The 23730-nt window shown below is 43.9% G+C and overlaps 1 protein-coding gene across 2 annotated transcripts in view; it reads right to left on the reverse strand.

Annotated features, from left to right (window-relative positions):
* AP3B1 (adaptor related protein complex 3 subunit beta 1) overlaps nt 1-4423 on the reverse strand; it is a 208584-nt gene extending 204161 nt beyond the window's left edge. For both annotated transcript variants that reach the window (XM_084800657.1, XM_084800656.1), the window contains exon 1: nt 4163-4423. In XM_084800657.1, coding sequence (XP_084656783.1) covers nt 4163-4290 — 128 coding nt within the window. In that variant the 5' untranslated portion in view covers nt 4291-4423. The remainder of the gene's footprint in view (nt 1-4162) is intronic.
* Between the last annotated feature and the right edge of the window lie 19307 nt (nt 4424-23730).

Below are 23730 nucleotides of genomic sequence, written 5' to 3' on the forward strand. Positions count from 1 at the left end.
CATCAGGCAGCTCACAACCATGTGTAACTCCAATCCTAGGTCATCTGATGCCCTCTTCTGGCCTCTTGATCACCTACACTTACACGCACATACTCAACAGAAACACACACATTCACAGATACGTAAATAAGAATACAATGAATCTTTAAAACAGAAGCTTTGTGTCTGGCTGCTGAAGGCTTTAAGGAGATAGCTATCTACATGGTCTCAAGGTACCTTCTACAAATAGGTGGGGAGGTTAAAATAATAATGATATAGTTAAGAGACCAGAAAAGCCCTTAACTAGAAAAATTAGGATGATTGGGTATCCTGTGTTTCTAATCATAACAGCTGGAAGACATGTTACTTATAGCAGAGCTCTAATCAGGGCCATATAACCCAAACCAAACAATGACAGGACATCAGCAAATCCCAGTGGATTAGCATGCTATAAAATAATCAGCTAGTATAAACATGTCAAGGGGTCATGTGAGATGAAGAAGAGCTAAGAAGTCATTGATGGAGAACTAAAGGGATACAATCACTACATGGAACACTGTAGGACAGTAGACTAGATCCCGTACTAATGAAAAACATGCTAAAAGAAGAAAAAAGGGCACTACTGGAACAAAGGGCAAATTTGGATTGTATAGTCGCCTGTAACAATATCAAGCTTCTTGACCATATCTGTAACCATGATTGCACAAGAGACTTTTTATTACCAAAAACATATACTAAGGTTTTAAGGGTAAAGGGCACAATTTAAGCAACTTAATCTCCATGGTTCAGAAGATAACAATATACTTTACGTGACATGTGTGTACATGTAAGTGTGTATGTGAATGGGAAAAGAAAGGAATAAGGAGGAAAAGGAGAGGAGGGGAGGGGAAGGGAAGAGAAGAGAAGGGAGGGGAAGGGAGGGGAGGGGAAGGGAAGGGAGGGGAGGGGAAGGGAGGGGAGAGGAGGAGAGGGGAGGGGAGGGGAGGGGAAGGGAGGGGAGGGGAGGGGAGGGGAAGGGAGGGGAGGGGAGGGGAGGGGAAGGGAGGGACAAAGGAGCAAGCGAGCAGCACAGCAACTCTTGTTTTGGTGATTCTGGACTGGAGAGATAGCTCAGTGGTTAAGAGCACATGCCACTCTCGCAGAGGACCCAAGTTTGGTTCCCAGCACCATATTAAGTAGCTCACAACAGCCTGTTAACACAAGTTCCAGGGAGATCTAACGCCTTCTTCTGGCCTCTGAAGGTACTGCACAAACCCACACACCAAGACATCTAACTGAATGTTAAATTGTAATTGGTGATTCTACATAAAGCATTCTACATATACAATGCTAGGGGTGGTGGGGGTGGGGGAACTGAAATGACTTTAAAGTAAAAACAAACAAACAAAAAGAACAGAAGCTATTTCAAAGTAATCCATTAAAAAGTAGAGGGAAAGAGCCAGGTATGGAGGGTCATACCTGGAAATCCAAGCACTGAAGAGTCTAAGACAGAAAGGTTACAAGTTTGAGGCCAGCCTGGGCTACATAGTAAGATCCTGTCTCAAAAGACTTGAAAAACAAAAACAAAAAACAAAACAAAGCCTTTTCACGGCAGGGTTTCTCTGTGTAGCCATGGCTATCAAGCTGGCTTGGAACTCAAGAGATCCACTGCCTACCTCTTCCTTGACAATTTATTTACTTCTTTATTTGTTTGTGTGTTTGTTTTGATTTTTTTGAGACAGGGTTCCTCTGTGTAGCCTTGGCTGTCCTAGACTTGCTTTGTAGACCAGGCTCGCCTCGAACTCACAAAGATCCGCTTGCCTCTGGTTTAAAGTGCTGGGTTTAAAGGCATGCGCCACCACACCTGGCAATTCTTTAAAATGAGAGCTCAGGAGAGATTGAGTGGCCACTTCTAGAACAGGAGTCTGTGTGTTTCTACACAATTAGCTCCATTAGAATCCAGTTCAGTAGCCAAAATGTTTCAACGCCTGAAAGCCTCAAGGTCGTATAATATCTATGGCTACTATTTGATGAGCCATACGTGCTCCCTAATAAAAACAGCATAGATTTTAAGTAGTTAGTAACATATCAAAATACATTAAAGATAGAACTGAGATTACAATATCTGGGTTCAAATGTGGACACCTTTTATGACTATGGGCAAATTAACCACTAGACTCCAATGTCCTCACCCATAAAATAGAATCAGAGAAATACCTAGCAACAGCCCAAGAAGGCCTCGGGACTGGGAACACAACTCGGTGGCAGAGCAGTTGCCTAGGTGAAGCCCAGCGTGCAGACACACAGTGACTGTGGTAATTCTGAGGACCCAAATGTATAAGCACTCAATGTTAGCTCATTTTAACTCAACACTAACTTCAAGAACACTATAAAGCCACACGTTCTTCCCAAATCAGGCCCAAACTTTATATCAGCTAAAAGTAAAGCACGCCTTAGATGTTCACAGGTCAGGAAAGCAGATTCTGTACCGAGTCACATGCAAACTCAACAACTGAAACATTTTGCTGAGAAAAATGTGGCTTTACAAGAAGTTTGTTGGGGCCGGGCGTGGTGGCGCACGCCATTAATCCCAGCACTCGGGAGGCAGAGGCAGGTGGATCGCTGTGAGTTCGAGGCCAGCCTGGTCTACAAAGTGAGTCCAGCACAGCCAAGGCTACACAGAGGAACCCTGTCTCGGGGAAGAAGAGGAAGAGGAGGAAGAAGAGGAAGAAGAGAAGGAAGAAGAAGAGGAAGAAGAAGAAACAATGTGTTGGATCAGTCACCTAAATGCACACAAAGACAGATAAGATCAAATATTTTTTTAAACTTTCCTATCCTGGAAATAATGAAGACAAAGACAATTAATATGTTATATACAAGATATGAGTCAATTCAGTCAAGTTTTAACCTCAGTTTCAGCTATACCCAATCGTATAAAAAAATTTAATTACAAAACTGGTATTGACAGTTCACACCTGTAATTCCAGCAGCTGGGAGGCAGAGAGGCGGGAGGATGGCAAGTTCCGGTTTGAGGCCAGCCTGAGCTACAGAACTAGATTCCTATTTTATTATACCCTCTTGACACCCACAAAATTATCCGCCCAGTTACTCTACTTGGCCTAATCTAGCGATGGTATATTATGTCTCACATTTTGTAACGCTAAGAGATCAAAAGTAAGAAAACTGCGGAGTGATATGGTGGCCCGTGGACCTGACTTCCGGGCCAGCCTGCTCTACATAGTGAATTCCAGGCCAGCCAAGGTTGCTTAGCAAGACCTTGTCAGAAAGAAAGGGGTAGGGAACTAAAATTAAACAAAGCTGTTGTAACTGTGTCCCCACTGCACCCCACCGCCCAAAAAAGTAAAAACTAAACCAGAAATGAAACCACTAAGGATATTTTCAATTCTGGATGGATTTTGTTTGGTTTAATTTGATTTGGTTGTTGTTGTTGTTGTTGTTATTTAGTTTTTCGACTGTCCTAGACTCACTTTGTAGACCAGGCTGGCCTAGAAATTCACAGAGAGCCACCTGCCTCTGCCTCCCAAGCCCTGGGATTAAAGGCATGCGCCACCACAACCCAGCTCTCAATTCTGGATGGTATCTGCCATAAACCCTTAGTAAATTTTTACAAAGGTAAGTGTATGCTGGTTATTTTTTTTTTAATTCACATTATCTATAAATAACTAAATTCTGATTGGTTCATAACAACACTCTATTTAAATATTATCTCAATGCTTTGGAGGCCGTGGGAGAATACCCTGGTGCAAAGATCATGTTTTAAAAAAAAAAAAGTGGTAAACCAAGATGGTAAAAAAAAACAAGTTTGTCATTCATATAGAACCCCAAATCCTTAGCCCCCACCTTTGCAGGGTCCAATAAGCAGCATGCCCATTCTTAACTTCCCTCCCTACATACTATAATCGCCTTCAATAAGTGACTTTCTCCAGGTCTGATCCTATGGACCTTAAATTCACCAGAAGTACAAAATTCAAACTCCTGGGTCCAGCCCAAATCAACGGTTTGGGAAGTGGAACCTCGGACTTACCAAGTGGTTCCCTTCCCCAGCTGAAGTTTGAAAACCACCGACGCCACCTCTGGCGCCCGCCCCCAGGACGTCCCCACCAAGGCCCGCACCCACCCGCCCACCGCAACGCCTCGGGTCCCCCCCCGCAGCGCTCCCGCACCCCGAACCCGGGCTCCTCACTTCTTCCAATCGCTGCTGAAGAGGCCGAAGGCGCCAGAGGGAGAGATGGTCGAGGTGGCCTCCTGCCCCAGCTCCGCCGCCTCCCCTCCTCCCGGCTGCTCGTTGTAGGCGAAACTGTTGCTGGACATCGCGGCGGTGCCGGCGGGCGGGCGGGCGGGCGGGCGCGTCGCCGTCCGGGGGGTTCTCAATCCGAGGGGCTCGCGTCCGGAGGACACCGAACAAAACTAGTTGCGGGGCGGAGGGGGGGGGGGTGGGAGGGGAGAGCGAGCGCTCGCGCCGGCGCTTCCGGGCTCGTCACGGCTCCGGCCGACCTGGCGGGCCCACCCACCCCCCCGCGCGCGTGCGCACTGTGTGCGTCCCGGCCCGCGCGCCCGCCGCTCCCGGTTCGCTGGATTCTCGCGCTCCGGGTGTTGGAGGCGGCCGGGAAGCTGCGCCCGGGACCCTTTACAGGAAGCTGGTTTTGCGCGGAGTTTGCAGGAGGGTTGGTGGGCTTTGTAGACAACTGTGGATTTGGGGCCCTTGGATGCGTTTTAATGCAAGAGATCGTCCAGGGCTCTTTGCTTCAGGCGGATTGAACTTCGCTTCAGCCGTCACGAGCTCTCTGCTTCTCCCCCCCACCCCCAGGCTGGTTTCCGCCCCTCTCCTAGCCAGCGTGGCCTGACCGGCTGTCAGCATTTGAAAGCTCCTCCTCCCGAGAGTGCCTTGCAGGTTCTGCACGGAGACGGTCAATCCTCGGCAAGCTTTGGCCAGGTAGTCCCGGGCCTGAGCTTCCCACTTGGAGCTCGAGGCGTGCGTCCTGCCGTCCTGCCCGGAGCAGAGCCTCTGGAAGCTTCCATTCTTAGGCAAATAGCTTTCTCACGTCCCCTAGCAGCCACGTGGGCAGTGTTGCTGCCTCCCTGTCCAGGCCAGCTTTCCTCTAGGACCCTCCCCAGCCAGCCTCCCTGGTGACTGTTCCTCTTTCCTTACACCTGCGGTCTAAAAGGGACTGAAGTCCTGGAGCTCGGCAGCCACCCACCAAAACCCAAGGGTAGCTCCAGGTCCTGCCAAGTATCCTCTGCTTGCCTGAAAGGTCGCATCGTCTCTAGGGAAACACAGCAATTGGCCTCCAAACTGATCAAAGGTTGGCGGTTAATTAACCTTTCAGTATACCTGTCCAGACAACAAAAGTGTTAGAGCATCTCAAATATGTTGCTTCCTGGTTTTGATGACGTTGATAGATTTGTAGAATTTCGCCTATATGTGTTCAGCGGTGATAATACATAACAAAGTGTTATAGGATGCTTAACTTATACCTCAGACACTATTCTAAGTGATGTGTGTGGATTAATTTATTTACTAGGGGAAGACACTAGGCTTTGGTTAGTTTATCTGTCAAGTAAGGACACTGCTGAACACACCCTCACTACAGAATGTACCTGAGTGTATAATCTTTTACACGCATGCTTTTAATCCCAGCACCGCAGAGGCAGGTGGATCGCTATGAGTTCGAGGCCAGCCTGGTCTACAAAGTGAGTCCAGAACAGCCAAGGCTACACAGAGAAACCCTGTCTCCAAAACAAAACAAAATCCTCAAAAGACAACAAGTCAACCCTGGAGATGACTGGTGTTCACTTGAGACACTGACTTAGGAACATAGAGAAACTATCTCTAAAGCTCACCAAAGCGGCACTCTGAGCCACTGATAGCTCTTGTATTTTATGTAAGAAAATTTTTGTATGGCAGTTATCTCACCTCTATCCCAGAGCAAAAGCTCAAGTTACGCAAAAGGATCTGGCCGTACTTTTCTCCCTTACCCCAACTCTATTCAGTTCTGGGTTTTTGAAGATTAAATGTCCAGATGACGTGCTCAGCCTCGGGGGACGCTGCTGAGACTAGGTAGGTCCCCTGACGGTTGCTCAGCTTGGGACGCTGCTGAGACTAGGTTTGTTTCCTGGACAGCTTCTGCTCTGTTACCCTCTCTGCAAGGCTCCCCACACGTCAGTGGTAAAGCTTTCTTTTGCACTGCTGCTCTACAGTGAGCAATCCTCCTGAACCCTTGACTCAATCACCAGCTATGTACATGAGGACAGGCAAATCCTCCTGAACCCTTGACTCCATCACCAGCTAGGTGAATGAAGACAGGCAAATCCTCCTGAACCCTTGACTCCATCACCAGCTCTGTGGATGAGGACAGGCAAATTCTCAAACCCTTTTAAGACCAAGAAGCTCAAATATTACTCTTTCTTTCTTGCCTGAAGTAGCTCTTTTTCTTTCTTTTTGCAACAAGATCTCACAAGGTAGCCATGGCTGACCTGGAACTTGATGTATACACTAGGTTGGCCTTAAACTTGTAGAGATCCTCCTGCGTCTTCCCCCACAGTGGCAGGATTAAAGGTGTGCACTAGCATACCTGATACAAAAAAAAAAAACACTTTTTTTTAACATTCTTATCTTTGCTTAAAATTAAAATTCTTGAGCTTCCCTGAAACCCTGAACCAAGGAGGGCAGCGGCACCTGCCTGCAATACCAGCACTTAGGGGGTGGAGGCCAGAGCATCAGAAGCTCACGGTCATCCTTGGCTATGCAGCATGTTGAGGCCAGCCTGGGCTACATGTGACTCTGTCCCAAGAAAATCATAGGCCAACAAGGTGGCTAAGTGGTTTAAAATGCTTGCTGTACAAGCCTGAGGACTGGGTTTGAGTCCCATAATTCACTGCAGAGGGAGACAGTCGACTCCTGAAAGCTGTCCTCTGACAACTCGCACAGGTACAAAATAATAAATAAATAAATAGATGTAATTATTTTTAGAGTAAAATGAGCCGGGCATGGTGGCACACACCTTTAATCCCAGCAGTCGGGAGGCAGAGGCAGGCAGATCGCTGTGAGTTCGAGGCCAGCCTGGACTACAGAGTGAGTCCAGGACAGTCAAGGCTACACAGAGAAACCCTGTCTCGAAAAACCAAAAAAATAAATTTAAATTTAAAAAAATAAAATAAATAAAAAGTAAAATGAAGTCCTGGAAAAGAAAACAACATTTTCAGAGTATTAATGCAGGTAAAAGCAGTTTCCTCTAACCAAAATCCCTGGACCTGACCATCATCGTTGAAATTACAGCATTGGGCCTTGTGGAGTCTGTAACAGGACCTCAGCCCTTAGCACAACTGACTCCATGATGGAAGTACCATCCAGACCATAAAACTCAGCACATAGACAGAACCACCTGCCAGAACAAAGACAAAGACCTAACCCATCAAGGTACATAGAATTCTGGGAAAGTCTCTAAATGTACTAAGCTTGCTGTTTGGCTCTGTAGTTCCACTTCTGGCTAACTGTTCCTGTCAACCCGGAACACGGATTGTATGCTTTAAAGCTCACCTTCGCAACGGCTTATTGCTGCACTGGGATCCTGAATGCTCAGTATAGTCACTAGCTGGCTGGCGAATAAAGACTTCCTGTTGGCCTCAACCCATTTCCAAGCAGTCTTTTCCGGTGATATCTTGATTATTCTTGAAAGGTCAATGCTGTGTGATCATATTTGCGTACAGACAGAAATCTAAATGTTTTATTAATGCAGCCACAAGTACAAATGAAGCTTCATGTTTGAGTTCAGGTAGGGCACAAACTGAAGGAAAAGCAAGGCCTTGTCTTCAGAGCATGGCACTAGGGTCCCACTCACGAATATGCGCCACACAGCCACAGGGGCAAGAGGCTGACATTCCGGAAATACTTAACAGTAGCACACTTACACGATATTTTTTTTAAATTACATTACTCGATTCAAGACTTAATTTCACTCACACCCTACTGTTACATTTCTGCCGTTTTACTAAGCGTCTGACTTTTGTCTGAGTGTCTTGTGTATATTAACTAAGTTGACCACTTTAAACATTCGTTTTTTAAAAACAAGTTTTCATGTGCGTTGATTGGTGTTTTGCCTGCTTCTATGTCTGTGTGAGGGAGTAAGTGGGGTCCCCTGGAACTGGAGTTACAGACAATTTGAGCTACCATGTGGGTGTTAGGAATTGAACCCGCATCCTCTGATAAAGCAATTAGTGCTCTTAACCACAGAGTCATCTCTAGTTGATAATTGTAATGAGTGAGGGGGGGAAAAACTGAGAAAGTGAACTTGAAATATATGTTCAAGTTTATATAGCTAATAAGACTTTGAAACCATAAAATTAGCACCCAGTGTCCACACCTCTAATCAGTTTGTTGTACTACCTCTTGACAAACTTATACCTTGGAGGTTGTATTTTATCAATACTTGCTTTTGTTAACTGGATAGGTTTTGTTTTATGGCAATATCAGAATTCATAAAATAGCTCAATGACAAACTTTTACTTTATTTCTAATCCTTCACCAGTACTAATAGTGCTTTCACAAAATATGACAGTAACAGGCCTGGAGAGATGGCTCAGAGGTTAAGAGCACTGTCTGCCCTTGCAGACAGAAGTCCTCAGTTCAAGTCCCAGAAACCACATGGTGGCTCACAACCATCTAAAATGTGCTCTGATGCCCTCTTGTGGCGGGTAGGCACACATGCAAGCAAATCATTTCTACATGATGAGCTCAGGACTCTAAAGTGACAATTCACCACCTTTTGCATCATTTGTGTTGTTGTTTTGTTTGTTTTCTTGTTGTTGTTGTTGTTGTTGTTGTTGTTGTTTTTCTAGAAAAGGTTTCTCTATGTAGCCTTGGCTGTTCTGGACTCGATTTGTAGATAGGCTAGCCTTAAACTCACAGAGATCCGCCTGTCCCTGCCTCCCTGAGTTTTGGAATTAAAGGCATGTGCCACCACGCCCTGCTTATTGTGTCATTTCTGAGGAATAAGAGCTAGATTGGCTAAGTTTGACCAGTAAGATGAAAAACCTATCCGTGACCAAAGTGATGAAAGAAATCACGCGAGACACACCGGCGTTCTCGCCGATCCAGAGAAACGGGCTGCAGCCCCAGCGGCTTCAGCCTCTGCCTCTGTTCATGGACTTTCCTCAGTACAAACAATCCAAGGGTTGGGACATTCACGAGGGAAAAGTAAGCGGACCAGTGCTTGAGGGGAAGCATTCGTATGGCTCTCTCCGGTGGTTCCTGTGAACTACGGAAGTGAACGGCGGAAACATTGTAGAATACGGATACAAATATGCTTGCCACCGCTGGCGCTACCGTTATATCACTGGTGGCCCTCCTGTCACCACATAATCCATCTGGACGAATCACGAATCCAACATTTGCAGTGCTTCAGACTAGCCTGTACCCCACTCTCTGCTAGAAAGAAGGGTCAGGTACGGCGCTGTCCTACACACGGGCAGAAATCATGAACAATGGTTTTGGCATTTCTTTAATTTATCGTTGACTGGGGGGTGGGGGGGGTTGTGTTTGTTTTTTTGTTTTATTTTGCTTTGGTTTTGAGCTGAGGTCTCCCTGGGGTGCCCAGGCTGATTTCAAGCGTCTAGGCTCACGTGACCCTTCCATCTCGGCATCCCGTGTAGCTACAGACACGTGAGCATGGCCAGCCAGTGACAAGCTTAAGCATGTGAAATTTGAACTTCTCGTGCAATTTCACTTTTACTGCATACTAGTAACTCCATTGAAATTGGGTGAAAAACAAACAAACAAACAAAACGTAAGTCACATAGATCTGAGCTAGCTGGGCCTTTTTCTATTTTGAGGCAGAGTCTCTCTAAGTAGCCCTGTCTGGCTAGGAGCTCATAGCAATCACTCATCTTTGCCTTCTGAGGCCTGACATTACAGATGCATGCCACATGCCCAGCTGGAGCGAGGCCTTAAAATTCAGAAAAGTTGAAGCTGGACATGATGGCACACACCTGTAATCCCAGCACTCGGGAGGCACCCACCCTGGTCTACGAAGAGAAACCCTGTGCCAACAAACCAAAAAATAAATAAAACAGAAAAGTTAATTTCTGCACATAAATGAGGTACATGTAGACTTCACTGCAGTGAAGCAACCAGGAACATCTTCCTGAGACTTTAGGGCACTCGGAGTAATCCTGTGTCTGAAGTGAGGATTCCGGTCTGAAGGCTTCGGTTTGAACAGCATTGGTTATGAGCTTACTCGATAAAAGAGAAAATAAAGCAGGTCCTACAAGAGTTAAGAATAGATCTTCATGGTAACATAAAACATTTCCTGAGCCACGGACAGAGTGCGCTAATGTATTCAAATGTGCTGGTGCAGCTGGGGCGGATGCGGCGGCCACAAGCATTGCTCGAATCGCAGATGGAAGCTTTACAATGGATGTACAAAAGCAAAACGGGATGGCCTTTAAAAATTAGGCAGTAAATCATCTCATTTTAAACCTTGCTGCTCAAAATGCAAGCCGAGGGCCCATGTTTGAAGAAACTAATGGGGAATTTAGTGGGAGTCATTCAGAAGGCACTGAAAAAGAACACTGCTTTCACGGTGGAAAAAAAAATACTTAAAATAATCTTAAAGTTCAATGTCATCATTTAAGAAAACCGAGATGGAAGGAGTCAGGGAAAACGGAGTTAATAAATATGATAAATATGAATGCTGTTTTATTAATCAGGACATCCGGGGCAAGGGAAAGCTAGCCTCAAACCAACTCAGCAAGAAGTAAATGCCAAAGCTGACAATAAAGGGAGGGGTTTAGTTCATAGCAGAGGCACAGGGGCTATGCCGGCCTCAGATGAAGGGATCGTTGGAGGCAAACAATGTATCACCAGAATTCTCCCCTCGTCTCTCGGATCTGCTCTCCGCCATGCTGCCTTCGTTTTCTTCACTGGCAGCAGGCTGACGACAGGGCTGCAGGAAATCTTACCCTTAGGACACTGAATCCTGCGAGCCAATGCAGGAGAGGCTTTTTCCCCCTAGCAAATTACATTGAGAAGGATCTGAGTGTCCCAACATGGGTCCTATATCTACCATATAGACTGAGCCTGGTGGCTCTTGAGGCAGCTTTTGATGCGCTCTCAGGCCTGTGCCACTTGCAACACCATTAGCCAAGGGAAGTACTTTCAGGATCACTGGTTATGGAAAACCAGACACAGGTTTTCCAAGAACAAAGAGTGCATTATTCCTGGAAGGGGAAAGGAGAATGCTTCCTTCACAAAACAATAACAACAAAAATAGATGTCTGAGCCAGCGAGGTAAGTCAGCTGGAGCCAGTAAAGGAACCCAATGCCAAGCCTGATGACCTGAGTTCGAGCCCCCGAACCCACAGGGTAAAAGGAGAGAAAAATCTCTCCCAAGTTGTCCTCTGACCTCTACAGATGTGCTGTGGCAACATCCCCACCACAAATAAATAATTCATTTAACTTAAAAATTTTTTAATGTCATTAGCAGCAGTGAAAATATTCCTTAAAATTTTTGTTTGTTTTGATGTTTTGGGGTTTTTGTTTGGTTTGGTTTGGTTTGGTTTTTTGATACACAGTTTCTCTGTGTAGCCTTGGCTGTCCTGGACTTGCTTTGTTGACCAGGCCGGCCTTGAACTCACAGAGAGCCAGCTGCCTCTGCCTCCCTGAGTGCTGGGATTACAGGCATGGGTCACTGTGCCTGGCTAAATAAATTTTTAAATGAAGGTAAAACAGGAATTTTTTTCAATGTGATGGTTACAACTGAACAAAGGTTTGTGTTCACATTGACTTGGATTAGAAGAAAAACTAATAAAAGAAGAGCCACTTTCAAAATAAAACTATGGCTGGGTATGGTGGCACATGCCTTTAATCTCAGCACTTGGGAGGCAGAGGCAGGTGGATCGCTGTGAGTTCAAGGCCAGCCTGGTCTACAAAGCGAGTCCAGGACAGCCAAGGCTACACAGAAACACCCTGTCTCAAAAAACAAAACAAAACAAAACCTATGGATGATGGTCCACAACCAAGACAATTTTGTTCCTTGCCCTGGGATATCTGACAATGTGTGGACACATTTCTGGTTGTCACCAACGAAGTGTAACTGGTCTCTGATTGGTCAAAGACCGTGATGTTACTAAACATCCTAAAAGGCACAGGCATCACCAAACTAAGAATTATCTATGTAAAATGTTTTAAAAGGCCTGTTGTTGTCTCTGCAGCTAGGAGGCTACAGAGCTACAGGACTGTGAGAGGAGAGAGGTGACAGAGGGCCCTGAGTCCCAGCACTTTCTGTCCTTTCAGTCTGAGCCTGCTTGACACGATGAACTGCTTCATGTGCCTGAAGCACTTTCCAGGGCCAGGGTCTCCCTGGACTCACATTCTCCCCTCTGCCATCCATGGTAGTGGTGGTGGAGGTGTTGAGGAACAAATAAAGAACAGAAAATGGAAAGACAAAACTACAAAAGAGAAGATACGGAGGAGAAGAACACAAAAAGATTAGAGAGAGCCTTATGCCCAGTGTGACCTCAGCGGTTCACTGCCAGAGTGAGTGTGACCTCAGCAGTTCACTGCCAGTGTGAGTGTGACCTCGGTGGTTAACTGCCTGTGTGAGTGTGACCTCAGTGGTTAACTGCCAGTGCAAGTGTAACCTCAGTGGCTAACTGCCTGTGTGAGTGTGACCTCAGTGGTTCACTGCCAGTGTGAGTGTGACCTTGGTGGTTCACTGCCAGTGTGACCTCAGCGGTTAACTGCCTGTGTGAGTGTGACCTCAGTGGTTAACTGCCAGTGTGAGTGTAACCTCAGTGGTTAACTGCCTATGTGAGTGTGACCTCAGTGGTTCACTGCCAGTGTGACCTCAGGGGTTAACTGCCAGTGCAAGTGTGACCTCATCGGTTAACTGCCTGTGTGAGGGTGACCTCAGAGGTTCACTGCCAGTGTGCATGTGACCTCAGTGGTTCACTGCCAGTATGACCTCAGGGATTAACTGCCAGTGTGAGTGTAACCTCAGGGGTTAACTGCCTGTGTGAGTATGACCTCAGAGGTTCACTGCCAGTGTGACCTCAGCGGTTAACTGCTGGTGTGAGTGTGACCTCAGCGGTTCACTGCCAGTGTCAGTGTGACCTTGGCAGTGGCACATCCTTGTCTGCTTCTCCTGAGTTTCTTCTCTTCCCACATTTCATTTGGGTGTTACAATGTATAAATCTTCTGTATGGCATATGTGTTAATAATTATAGCTATAACTGTTTTACTTTTTAACCTTCTACAAAAGGTTGGCATGATTTACGTACTACCACTACAGTAGCAGAACACTCTGTATTTATATTTTCCATTTCATTGTGTTTTTAACGTTTTATTATTTTTAAGTTATGTGTATATATTGGAGGCAGGGCTGCCTTGTGAGTGTAGTGCCCTTGGAGTCCAGGGGCTGGGTGCTCTAGAGTTAGAGCACATAGCTGGTTGTGAGACACCTGACACGGATGCTGGGAGCCAGACTCAGGGTTTCTGCAAAAACAGTATGGCCTCTTAATCACGTAACATTTCAGCCCACTTTTTCTTCTTTTAAAAAGACAGAGAGTCTCTATATGTAGCCCTGGCCCATCTAGAATGTGCTATATAGATCTTGTGTGTGCCTGGCCTCCTGCCCACGTGGACTGTACATTTTGCTTTTATGTTGTAAAAGTGTCCTTTCATGCCACTTTGAAGAAATCTCTTATCTCTTAATAGGCTGGTCTTGTGCTGATAAGTCCCAAGGTTGTGTTTGGAAAGGCCTTTCCTTCTCTCTCCGGCTTTCTGAAGGGCACACTTTGCCAGGAATGTTCTTTTGGCAAGCAGTCATCTCCTTCTGCACTTTGCATCCACCACTCCACCAGTACTGACCTGCAGGCCTGTGCTGGGAATCCTGGTGAGTGTGTCACAGCAACATCCCTGTGTGTGATAGCCTGCGGTCTTCTGGCGAGTGTGTCACAGAAACATCTCTGTGTGTGATAGCCTGCAGTCCTCTGGCTGCTTTCAAAAGTCTATGTTTTGTTTTAGAGAGTTTGTCTACAGTGTGTCCGGGTGAAGATCTCTATATTTTCTCTATTTAAGATATCTGAGGCTTCGGGGATCTGAGTGGTGGGGATCTGATGTCAGGTCCTCAGGCTCCCACAGCAAAGCCCTTTACTGACTAAGCTGTCTCTCTAGCCTCTATCTTAAAGTTTTTATGTACATATGTATTGATTTCTAATAAGAAAGTATGTTTCAGTTCATCTTTACAGTAATTAGAAGAATAAGATTATATGTAAAGTCATAATTCTTAATTAAAAGCCCGCTTTAAAAATATGCATGGTATACGCCTTTAATCCCAGCACTCAGGAAGCAGAGGCAGGCGGATCACTGTGAGTTCAAGGCCAGCCTGGTCTACAAAGTGAGTCCAGGATAGTCAAGGCTACACAGAGAAACCCTGTCTCGAAAAAAAAAAAATACAGAGGCAGTCATTCTAGGCTATACAACAAGTTCATGGCCAGCCTGGACTACCTAAGAAACAAGTAAAGAAAGCAGTTCCAAAGATGTGAACTTGGTAAGATAAAATAACAACTTCAGAAAAAATGCAATCAAAACACGCAGAAGATAGATGTTGGCAAAATGTTAACATTTGTTGCATATCGCTAAAGAGTACACATGTAATCATTTTCTTTCAACTTTTATATGTATGTTCAAAAGTTTATTTTCCAGACAATTTTTAAGACACACACACACACACACACACACACACACACACACACACACACACACTTGCTCTCAACGGTCTAGTCATTTTAGTCCAGTTCTTCAGCATTCATCAAAATGCAGACTGCAGTGTGAGTGGTAAAAGCTCGCCTGCCCTTGCTCAACCCATAACGTGCTATTGTGTATGACTGCACATATGTTATAAAAAGCCACCCACTAATAGCGTTGATAAAGCTAATGGATTAACTTTCAATTAAAAGAGATAAAACAGTAATCTGGTTATTGTACATCCTGAATACCAAGCAAAAGAAACTAGAAAGAGAGTAGCACATGTTCAGGAAAATGTACTCACACAACTAGCCCCAGAACTTATTTGCATAACTCAATATGTAAGGAAAAGAAACTCCCTCCCTCCACTATTCCTAAATCTAATGTAAAAATGTCACTATATGCCAGGCGTGGTGGCGCATGTCTTTAATCCCAGCACTCAGGAGGCAGAGGCAGGAGGATCTCCGTGAGTTCAAGGCCAGCCTAGTCTACAAAGTGAGTACGGGACAGCCAGGGCTACACAAAGAAACCCTATCTTGAAAAACAAAAAACAAACAAACAAAAAGGTCACCAGTTGTGCTGCCTAGTTTTCTGTTAATGTGACACAAGCTAGAGTCATCTGAGAGGAGGGAACCTCAATTCAGAAAATGTCTCCATAAGATCAGACTGAGGACAAGCCTGTAAGATATTTTCCTAATTTAGCAATTGATGTGGGAGAATCCAGACCATTATGGGTGGTTCAGTCCCTGCACTGGTGGCCCTGGGTTCTATAAGCAAGCCAGGAGGAGCAAGCCAGCAGGTAGCACCCCTCCATGGCCTCTGATTCAGTCCCTGCCTCCAGGTTCCTGCCTTATTTAAATTCCTGTCCTGATTTCATCAATGATGAAATGTATAAACCCTTTTCTCACCATGTTGCTTTTGGTCGTGGTGTTTTATCAAAACAATGGTAACCCTAACTAAAACACCTTATTAACAGCTTTCTGTATATGATGATTAACATGTTAGTGTCAGAAATTGACTTTTTTTAAATAATTTATTTCATTTTAATTTATGTGTGTTGGTGTAGGGGTGTCAGATCCTGGAGTTACAGACAGTTGTGAGCTGCCATGTGGGTGCTGGGAATTGAGCCCATGTCCTTTGGAAGAGCAGGAAGTGCTCTTAACCACTCAGCCATCTCTCCAGCCCCCAGAAATCAACTTTCTTCTACATCATGCCCATATCATACAAACGTTAAATTTCCTGGGTAGTGGTAGTGCACACCCTTAATTTCAGTACTCAGTAGACAGAGGTAGGCAGATCACTGAGTTTGAAGCCGGCCTGGTTTACAGAGTGAGTTCCAGGATAGTTAGGGCTACACATAGAAACCCTGTCTTGAAGAACCAAATCATCATCATCCTCATCCTCACTTGTAAGGCTGATATAAAATTTCATTCATGATGATTTTATTTTATTTTATTTTTCTGAGACATGGTGTCTCTATATAGTACTGGCTGCCTAGGGCTCACTATGTACACTAGGATGACCTTGAAGTATGTGTCCAAGTCAGGCATGGTGGTGCACCTCTTTGATCCCAGCACTTGGGAGGCAGAGGCAGGTGGGTCTCTATGAGTTCGAGGCCAGCTCTGGTTTACAGAGTGAGTCCAGGACAGCCAAGGCTACACAGAGAAACCCTGTCTTAAAACAATAACAACAAAAACAACATTGCTAGAGTTAGTGTGAGGCCAAGCAGAACAATTCAAGGACTGAGAAGCCAGATTGAACAAGTCAGCTGGGAGAGGCGTTTGATCGAGACCACCTGAGTTGTTCAGCTAGCCCAGAGCTCAGTAAGAACAAGGAAGAGTGAGCTTATGAAGCAAGGCGTCTCAGAGGCTTAAAACTTTCTAAGCATGCATTAGATTGTATGAAAGCTAAAAGCTTCCAGGACTAGGCCTAGGTCCTCAGACAGAGGCAATAAGCCTCCCCAGACAACAGCTGAAACAAATAAACGCTCCTTTTACACTAGAACGGCACAGTTATGTTGCAAAATATGCAGAAAAGTAAGACCATTTAAAGTAAGTTTATGACTTTGTGTTGGGATCCCTTCATAGCTATCCTTGGCCTCATTCAGGCCATAGGCTATGGGTCACTGTCTTAGTTACTTTTCTATTGCTGTGATAAAACACCATGACCAAGGCAGATTACAGAAGAAAGGCTTTAGTTAGAGCTTACAGTTTCAGAGAGTTAAAGTCCATAACCATCAAGACAGGGACCATGGCAACAGGCAGATATGGTGCTGGAGCAATAGCTAAAAGCTCACATCTTTTTGTTTTTGTTTTTGTTTTTTGTTTTTTGTTTGTTTTTCATGACATAGTTTCTCTGTGTAGCCTTGGCTGTCCTAAAACTCTCTTCATAGACCTCGAACTCACAGAGAGTCACCACACCTTGCTGAAAGCTCACATCTTGAGACACAACCATGAGGCAGAGAGAGAGAGACACTAGGGGTGGCACCAGTCTTTGGAAACCTCAAAGACCGTCCCTAGTGACACATCCTCTTCAACAAGGCCACACCTCCTAATCCTTCCCAAATAGTTGCACTAATTGAGAACCAAGTATTCAAATATATGAGCCTATGGGGCCACTCCCCTTCGAACCCCCACAGTTACATACACTGGAAACTAATCTGAATGTCTCCATTGACACTATATGTTCCCCAAGGGCAAGGAAAAGAACTTATACCCCTTTGTGGCTTGCAGAATGTCCTACAGTCCTAAATGTATCATAAACATATTTTCAATAAAGATGATGCTGATGATAATTTATTGGAATTAAAAACATCGGAAACTGCAGAGTCTGCCAACTGAACAGAATTTTTGGAAGATAATAAAGTTCTTTATAGCTTTTTGATACTGCCCAAGTAGATGTTGTTTGAGTAGTTTTAGCTGAGGTTATAACGTTTAATTAACTCAGGACTGAAGTTATGAAGGAATGAAGGAATGAAGGCCAATTGAGAAGATTTTATTTTCCCTTCATAATTGCTATCAATACAATAAAATTGTCCTGAAATGGTCATGCTAGTCACGTTAGCGTATGCAGTTACTGTGAAGCCATATGATATAGTCTGCTGTCATTTATGTTTCTTGGCTGGTAAGGTTAATGGAAAGGGCTTGCATTCATTAGAATAAAATTGTACTAAAATTGTATTCTGACCCCATAGTAAGAAGCATTCTTTGTCTACTCTGTGCAGCAATTCCAGCCGTAGGCGGCAGAGGTAGCTGTTTTCACAGGAAACAGGAGGTACTAATACTAACTGCTCAGATTTTCGTTTCTTTCCTAGTTTTAATTTCAAATGGTGAAATCTTATAAACTATTGATCTTTGGTGTTGTCACTTGTTCCTTCCTTTTTTTTTTTTTTTTCTGTCCTCTCTTGAGCAAGACTGCTTTGCTAGACAGGCCAACCCCATGAGTTATCTTTGTTTACTCACTCTGTAACTAATGGCTTCCTCACTTACCATGCCAAGCATAAATATCCCAGATTGGACACTATATAATTATCCCGCTGCATGAAATGACTGCTAATTGTTGCTCCCGTAAGAGGATTTTAAATTCCATTTGACAAATACGAAACGCTACCATATTCGGGGGAGGATGGCACAGGAAAAATGAAGATGGACAGGTGTGTAAGAAATGTAAGGCAACAGTCTGTGGATAACGAGCGTGCGTGTTCACCTCTGAATGTGAATTGATTCCATGTGACTGCCTTGGGCCCATTGTGTCCCGAGGTGAGACTCAATGTAGCTGTTTTCAAAAGTTAAAGCACCGAATCTTTATTGACCTATTTGTCTCCCCCCCTTCCTCCTCCTCCCATTAAGGTGGCTCCTGAAGCTGTTAGTTCTACTGACTACATAATCAATGGAATTGTGGCTGTTTTGCCTCACCACTCTGACCCTCAATTGCTACAATAGGAAAATAACGCAAACAAACTCTAGAAGACTATGGCGATGCGCAAATGAAAGGCAGGCTGTGAAGGTGCCTCCACAGTGTCTCGCACCTACAGGTGCTCAATAAATATTAGTTCTTTTTCTATTTCTCTGAAGGTCTCCCAGCAGCATGCTCATTTGGAATATCTAGGCTTTCTGAACCATAAGGGAATATGAAAAAAAAAAAAAAACAACACTAAGCTGCTACCAGATAATTCCGGCTGCTACTGAAAAGGCACTGACTTCAACACTCATAAAACATAAGTAAATATTATATATTGTATAACATCACTTAGCATGTACATATATACATATAATATGCATGCATTTATGTGCATGCATACATATAATTCTTTTTATTTGTGTCCCCTATGTCCCTTCACATCTCAATTCCTATTGGAGCTCTGAGACTGAACACAATACTGCCTTTTTTTTTTTTAACCTGAGGACAATTTTATTAGAGTTTAAAAGAAAAATGACAGAGCAGGCACGTTTCAAGTCTTGGCAGCTGTCTGGAGGAGGGATAGAGATGCCCAGGAAGTAGAAGGGCGGGACATAGAATTGGAGATTTTTTTCTGAGGTGACAGCATGGGGCTAGGACATTTCCTTTTTCCTTCCGGGACATCAGCTGAGGAGGAAGGTCAGCTGGGTGTTTTTCCTGTCTCTCTGAGCTGGTAGGCTTTCACCCCAGGATCTGGCTCCCGAGTCTGTATTGGTAAAATCGAACGTTTGAGATTTTGTTTTCAAACAAGAATCTCTTGAAGGACACATAAGACCATTTACCCTTTATACCCGTCTTCATTTGTTTTCCTTTGGCTGTCAAGTCTGGACTTAAGAGTGATGAAGCCAGGAGTGGCCAGGATCAATGTGAGGTTCATCCCAGGTGGCCAGTAAAGATAGAGAAGAAAATTAACTATCATTCAAGTTGAGGTTAAAACAGTCATGGGCGCCATCTCTCTTGGCTGCAAGTAGGCACTGCAGTGATGAATTGAGCCAAGCTCATGGTGTCCTATGTCTGGGCAGCATTTTCCTTATTAAGAAGAAAATCATCAATGAGCAATGTTTGTCTAAATAACATAAAGGTTAAAGCCTAATGTCTAAGGACTGTTATTCTGTGGATTGTTAAGCATTGCAATTATTTTTATCTTCGGTTATACTTTCCTGTTGGAAGTTTGAGTTCATGTAGGTGTCCAAAAGTCACTGTTTTCTTTCTTTCTTTCTTTCTTTCTTTCTTTCTTTCTTTCTTTCTTTTTTCACTACCAAGGTCAGGTGAAAGTCTAGTCCTCATGGGTTGCCAGGGTTTGCAAGGAGTCGCTGGGTCCTTTAGCACTTCTTTTTACTGGTTGTTTTATCTGTAGAGGATAACTCAAAGACCTTGCTTGACTGAGGCTTTGCCTGGCAGTGTTGAGGACAGTTCCCTCTGTGTCCGGCCCCTGGGATCTAGCTAACCCAAAATTTGTTTCCAGCAGACTCCTAAACTTGTAAAATTCAGCTAATAACTCAATACACTCATGAGATATACCAGCAACAAGGCATTGTGACACAAGACAAAGTACATATATAACACAATATTGATAAAGGAATAATTTAGGTAGTGCCCTGAGAGAAGGAAAGGAACAGTAAGAAAATCATTTTAATATATTTCATTTTCTGATAGATGAAATATTTCCAAGAGAGAATGAGTTTTCCCTTTAATCATCTTACTATGATTAAGATGGCCAGGTACAGTCAAATCATTTTAAGACATTGCCAAAAGATGGTCACTGCACTCTCCTAAACAGAGAAGTGTGTATTTTTATTGTAGCCACAAGAAGCTGTATTGGGCTAATTACAGTGGAGGAGGCACCATGTATATTTAAAGGCAAATGATAGGACCACTCCATTGTTTTATCCCTGAAACCAGGAGGAACTAGTACATGACTGAACCCAAACCAAACTTTTTTGTTACCTGATTATGCAATCAGATGAAAATAAACATAACAGCTGGCTGTGGTGGTCCATAGCTGTATCCCCAGCACTTGGGAGCTTGAGACAAGAGGATGGTTCCAAGCGGGAGGTCAGCCTGGACAAGAGTGAGTTCTAGGCCAGTCTCAGAAACATAGTGAGACTTGGTTTTGAAATACTAAACAGTGAACACTAAGCTAATTAACTACAGAAGAATGCCTGGCACACCAACACAAAATTTCTTTTCTTTTCTTTTCTTTCTTTTTTTTTTTTTTTTGTTTGTTTTTTGTTTTGTTTTGTTTTTTTGAGACAAGGTTTCTCTGTGTAGCCCTGGCTATCTATTCACTTTGTAGACCAGGCTGGCCTCGAACTCACAGACATCCGCCTGCCTCTGCCTCCCGAGTGCTGGGATTAAAGGGATAGAAATTTTCTATAGGCGCTAAATTAAAAAAAAAAACATTTATTTTACTGTTACTGAAATCAAAGAATACCAAAACAAAAATGAAATAGCAAGCATCAATATAATTATACTATTTTAGAATATCTTTATCAAAAGTATACTAAAGTAGAATTTTTTGAAAGACACGTTTATATATATAAGCACTCTATTGCATGTATACCTGCATGGCAGAAGAAAGCAACAGATAGAAGAGGGCATCAGATCCCATTGTAGATGGTTGTGAGCTACCATGTGGTTGCTCCAGACCTCTGGAAGAGCAGCCAGTGATCTTAACCAATGAACCATCTCTCCAGCCCTAAAGTACTTTTTTTTTTTTTTTTAATGTTTTTTGAGACAGGGTTTCTCTGTGTAACAACCCTGGCTGTCCTAAACTCGATTTGTAGACCAGGCTGGCCTTGAACTCATAGAGATCCACCTGCTTCTGCCTTTAGAATGCTGGCATTAAAGACGTGGACCACCATGTCCTCATGGCCCTGTGTGTGTGTGTGTGTGTGTGTGTGTGTGTGTGTATGAAAATTTCTGTATAATAAGATAGTATTTGACAGTGAAAATATATGACCTGATTTGATTGCTCCTGCCCAACCCAAAATTACTAGAGCCCAACAGCACTAAAATAGCTAAGCTGGAAGCTAAATTGAAGGGCGGGAGAGATGGTTCAGTGGTTAAAAGCACTGGCTGTTCTTCCAAAGAACCTGGGTTCAATTCCCAGCACCCACATGGCAGCTCACAAAGGTCTAAATTTCAGTTCCAGGGTATGTAACACCCTCTCTCAAACATACAGGCAGGCAGAACACCAGGTGGTGGACACCTGTAATCCCAGCACTCAGGAGGCAGAGGCAGGTGGATCCCTGTGAATTCGAAGCCAGCCTGGTCTACGAAGAGGGTTCAGGACAGTCAAAGCTACACAAAGAAACCCTGTCTCAAAGAAAGTCAAAGCGAAACAAAAATAATAATAAATAAAATAAAAATAAGTAGCCGGGCGTGGTGGCACACGCTTTTAATCCCAGCACTCAGGAGGCAGAGGCAGGTGGATCGCTGTGAGTTTGAGGCCAGCCTGGTCTACAAAGTGAGTCCAGGACAGCCAAGGCTACACAGAGAAACTCTGTCTCGAAAAACCAAAAAATTAAATTAAATTAAATTAAATTTTAAAAAAAAGTAAATCATTAAAGAAATTAAAAGTTGTATTGATCATTTATTCTTGGAAATTTAACTCTGATGATAATTTGACTGTTTTTAGTACAGGGCTTAATTTTCTACATAAAAAAGGATCGTTTCTAATTAGAAAATATCACCCCAAATAATTTTGTATTTTGATATGTGATAGCGAAAAGATTACTGTGCAGTGGCTGCAGGCAAGTCTCTGGGCCCAGGGAGAGGTAAGATTTCCCTCTCCTCTGATGAGCAGAGTGAGTCAGAAACACAGGCTGTATCACCCCTGTTTCTGCTGCTTTCCCTGGCACCACAGTGAGGCACAGCTATTGGAATATTGAGCACTTCAGGCAAGAGCCAAGTTAATTTAAATTTTTATTGCTACATTTAGTTCTTGGCTTTAAACAAACCAAAAAAAAAAAAGAACCCTCAGAAAAAGCAATTTAGTAAATCATGATACCAATCAAATCTCGAACCAAATTGCAGCGCGTGGCCCTTCTTGGCTTCCTTTGGTTGTTGTCAAGACATAAGACAATTTAACTGACAGGCAGTATTTTACCGAGATGGCGTCCAGAACGCTCCCTTGGCCAGGCTGCCGGCGGGGTACAGAGGCAGGCGCTCCTCTCCTTTTTAGTAGGAGCTGGCTTTGCAGTGTTTCCTTCTTGCTTAGATAGATTGCTCTTTATTAGCAACAGTGGTTCTAGGCTCTGAATCCGGGCCCTGATCAGCTTGCTGGGGCTCTGGTTAACGTATGAGGCGGCTCAGATCAATGGCTATCAAAAAATTCTACGGTTCCTTGGATGAGCTATCAGTGAGATGGCTTGTTTGTCATAACAAGGGAGAGTGATGAACAGAGCGAGGGGGAGATAGGGAGGGAGGGAGGGGAGAGTTGAGTATTGTTATAAACACAGAACAGGTGGATGCAGACAAAGAACGTAGCCTAGTGTTTGCAGTAGTGTGACCACTCAGGAAACGTGTTGCTGTTGCTACTACTGTGAATATTCACTGTGCTCACTAGAGGAACACAGAGTAGAAGACAAACCATTTTGCATTTTTGGTTGTGAGCCTAGGCTTTAATGGCTGAGCCATCTCTCCAGCCCAACAAAATATTTTAAATACATAGAAATATATTTATATATCATATGCATGTTTTATTTTTTTCTTATGTTAGCTGCTCATAAAAGAGAATTCAAGTTTAAGATTTTATCTGACATTTGAAGATAGTTAAACCCTGTTTAAATAAATTGAAAAGGGCCGCTACAGAAAACACAGTCAATAAGAAGCTGTAAAAAGATAGCTGGAGAGATGGCTCAGAGGTTAGGAGCACTGACTGCTCTTCCAAAGGTCCTGAGTTCAATTCCCAGCAACCACATGGTGGCTCACAACCATCTATAATATGATCTGATACCCTCTTCTGGCTCAAAGGCACACATGCAGACAAATGCTGTATAACAATAAATAAATAAATAAATCTTTGGCTGGAGAGATGGCTCAGCAGT

Source organism: Acomys minous (genome assembly GCF_964271855.1).
Source record: "Acomys minous genome assembly, chromosome: 11".
NCBI lineage: Eukaryota > Metazoa > Chordata > Mammalia > Rodentia > Muridae > Acomys > Acomys minous.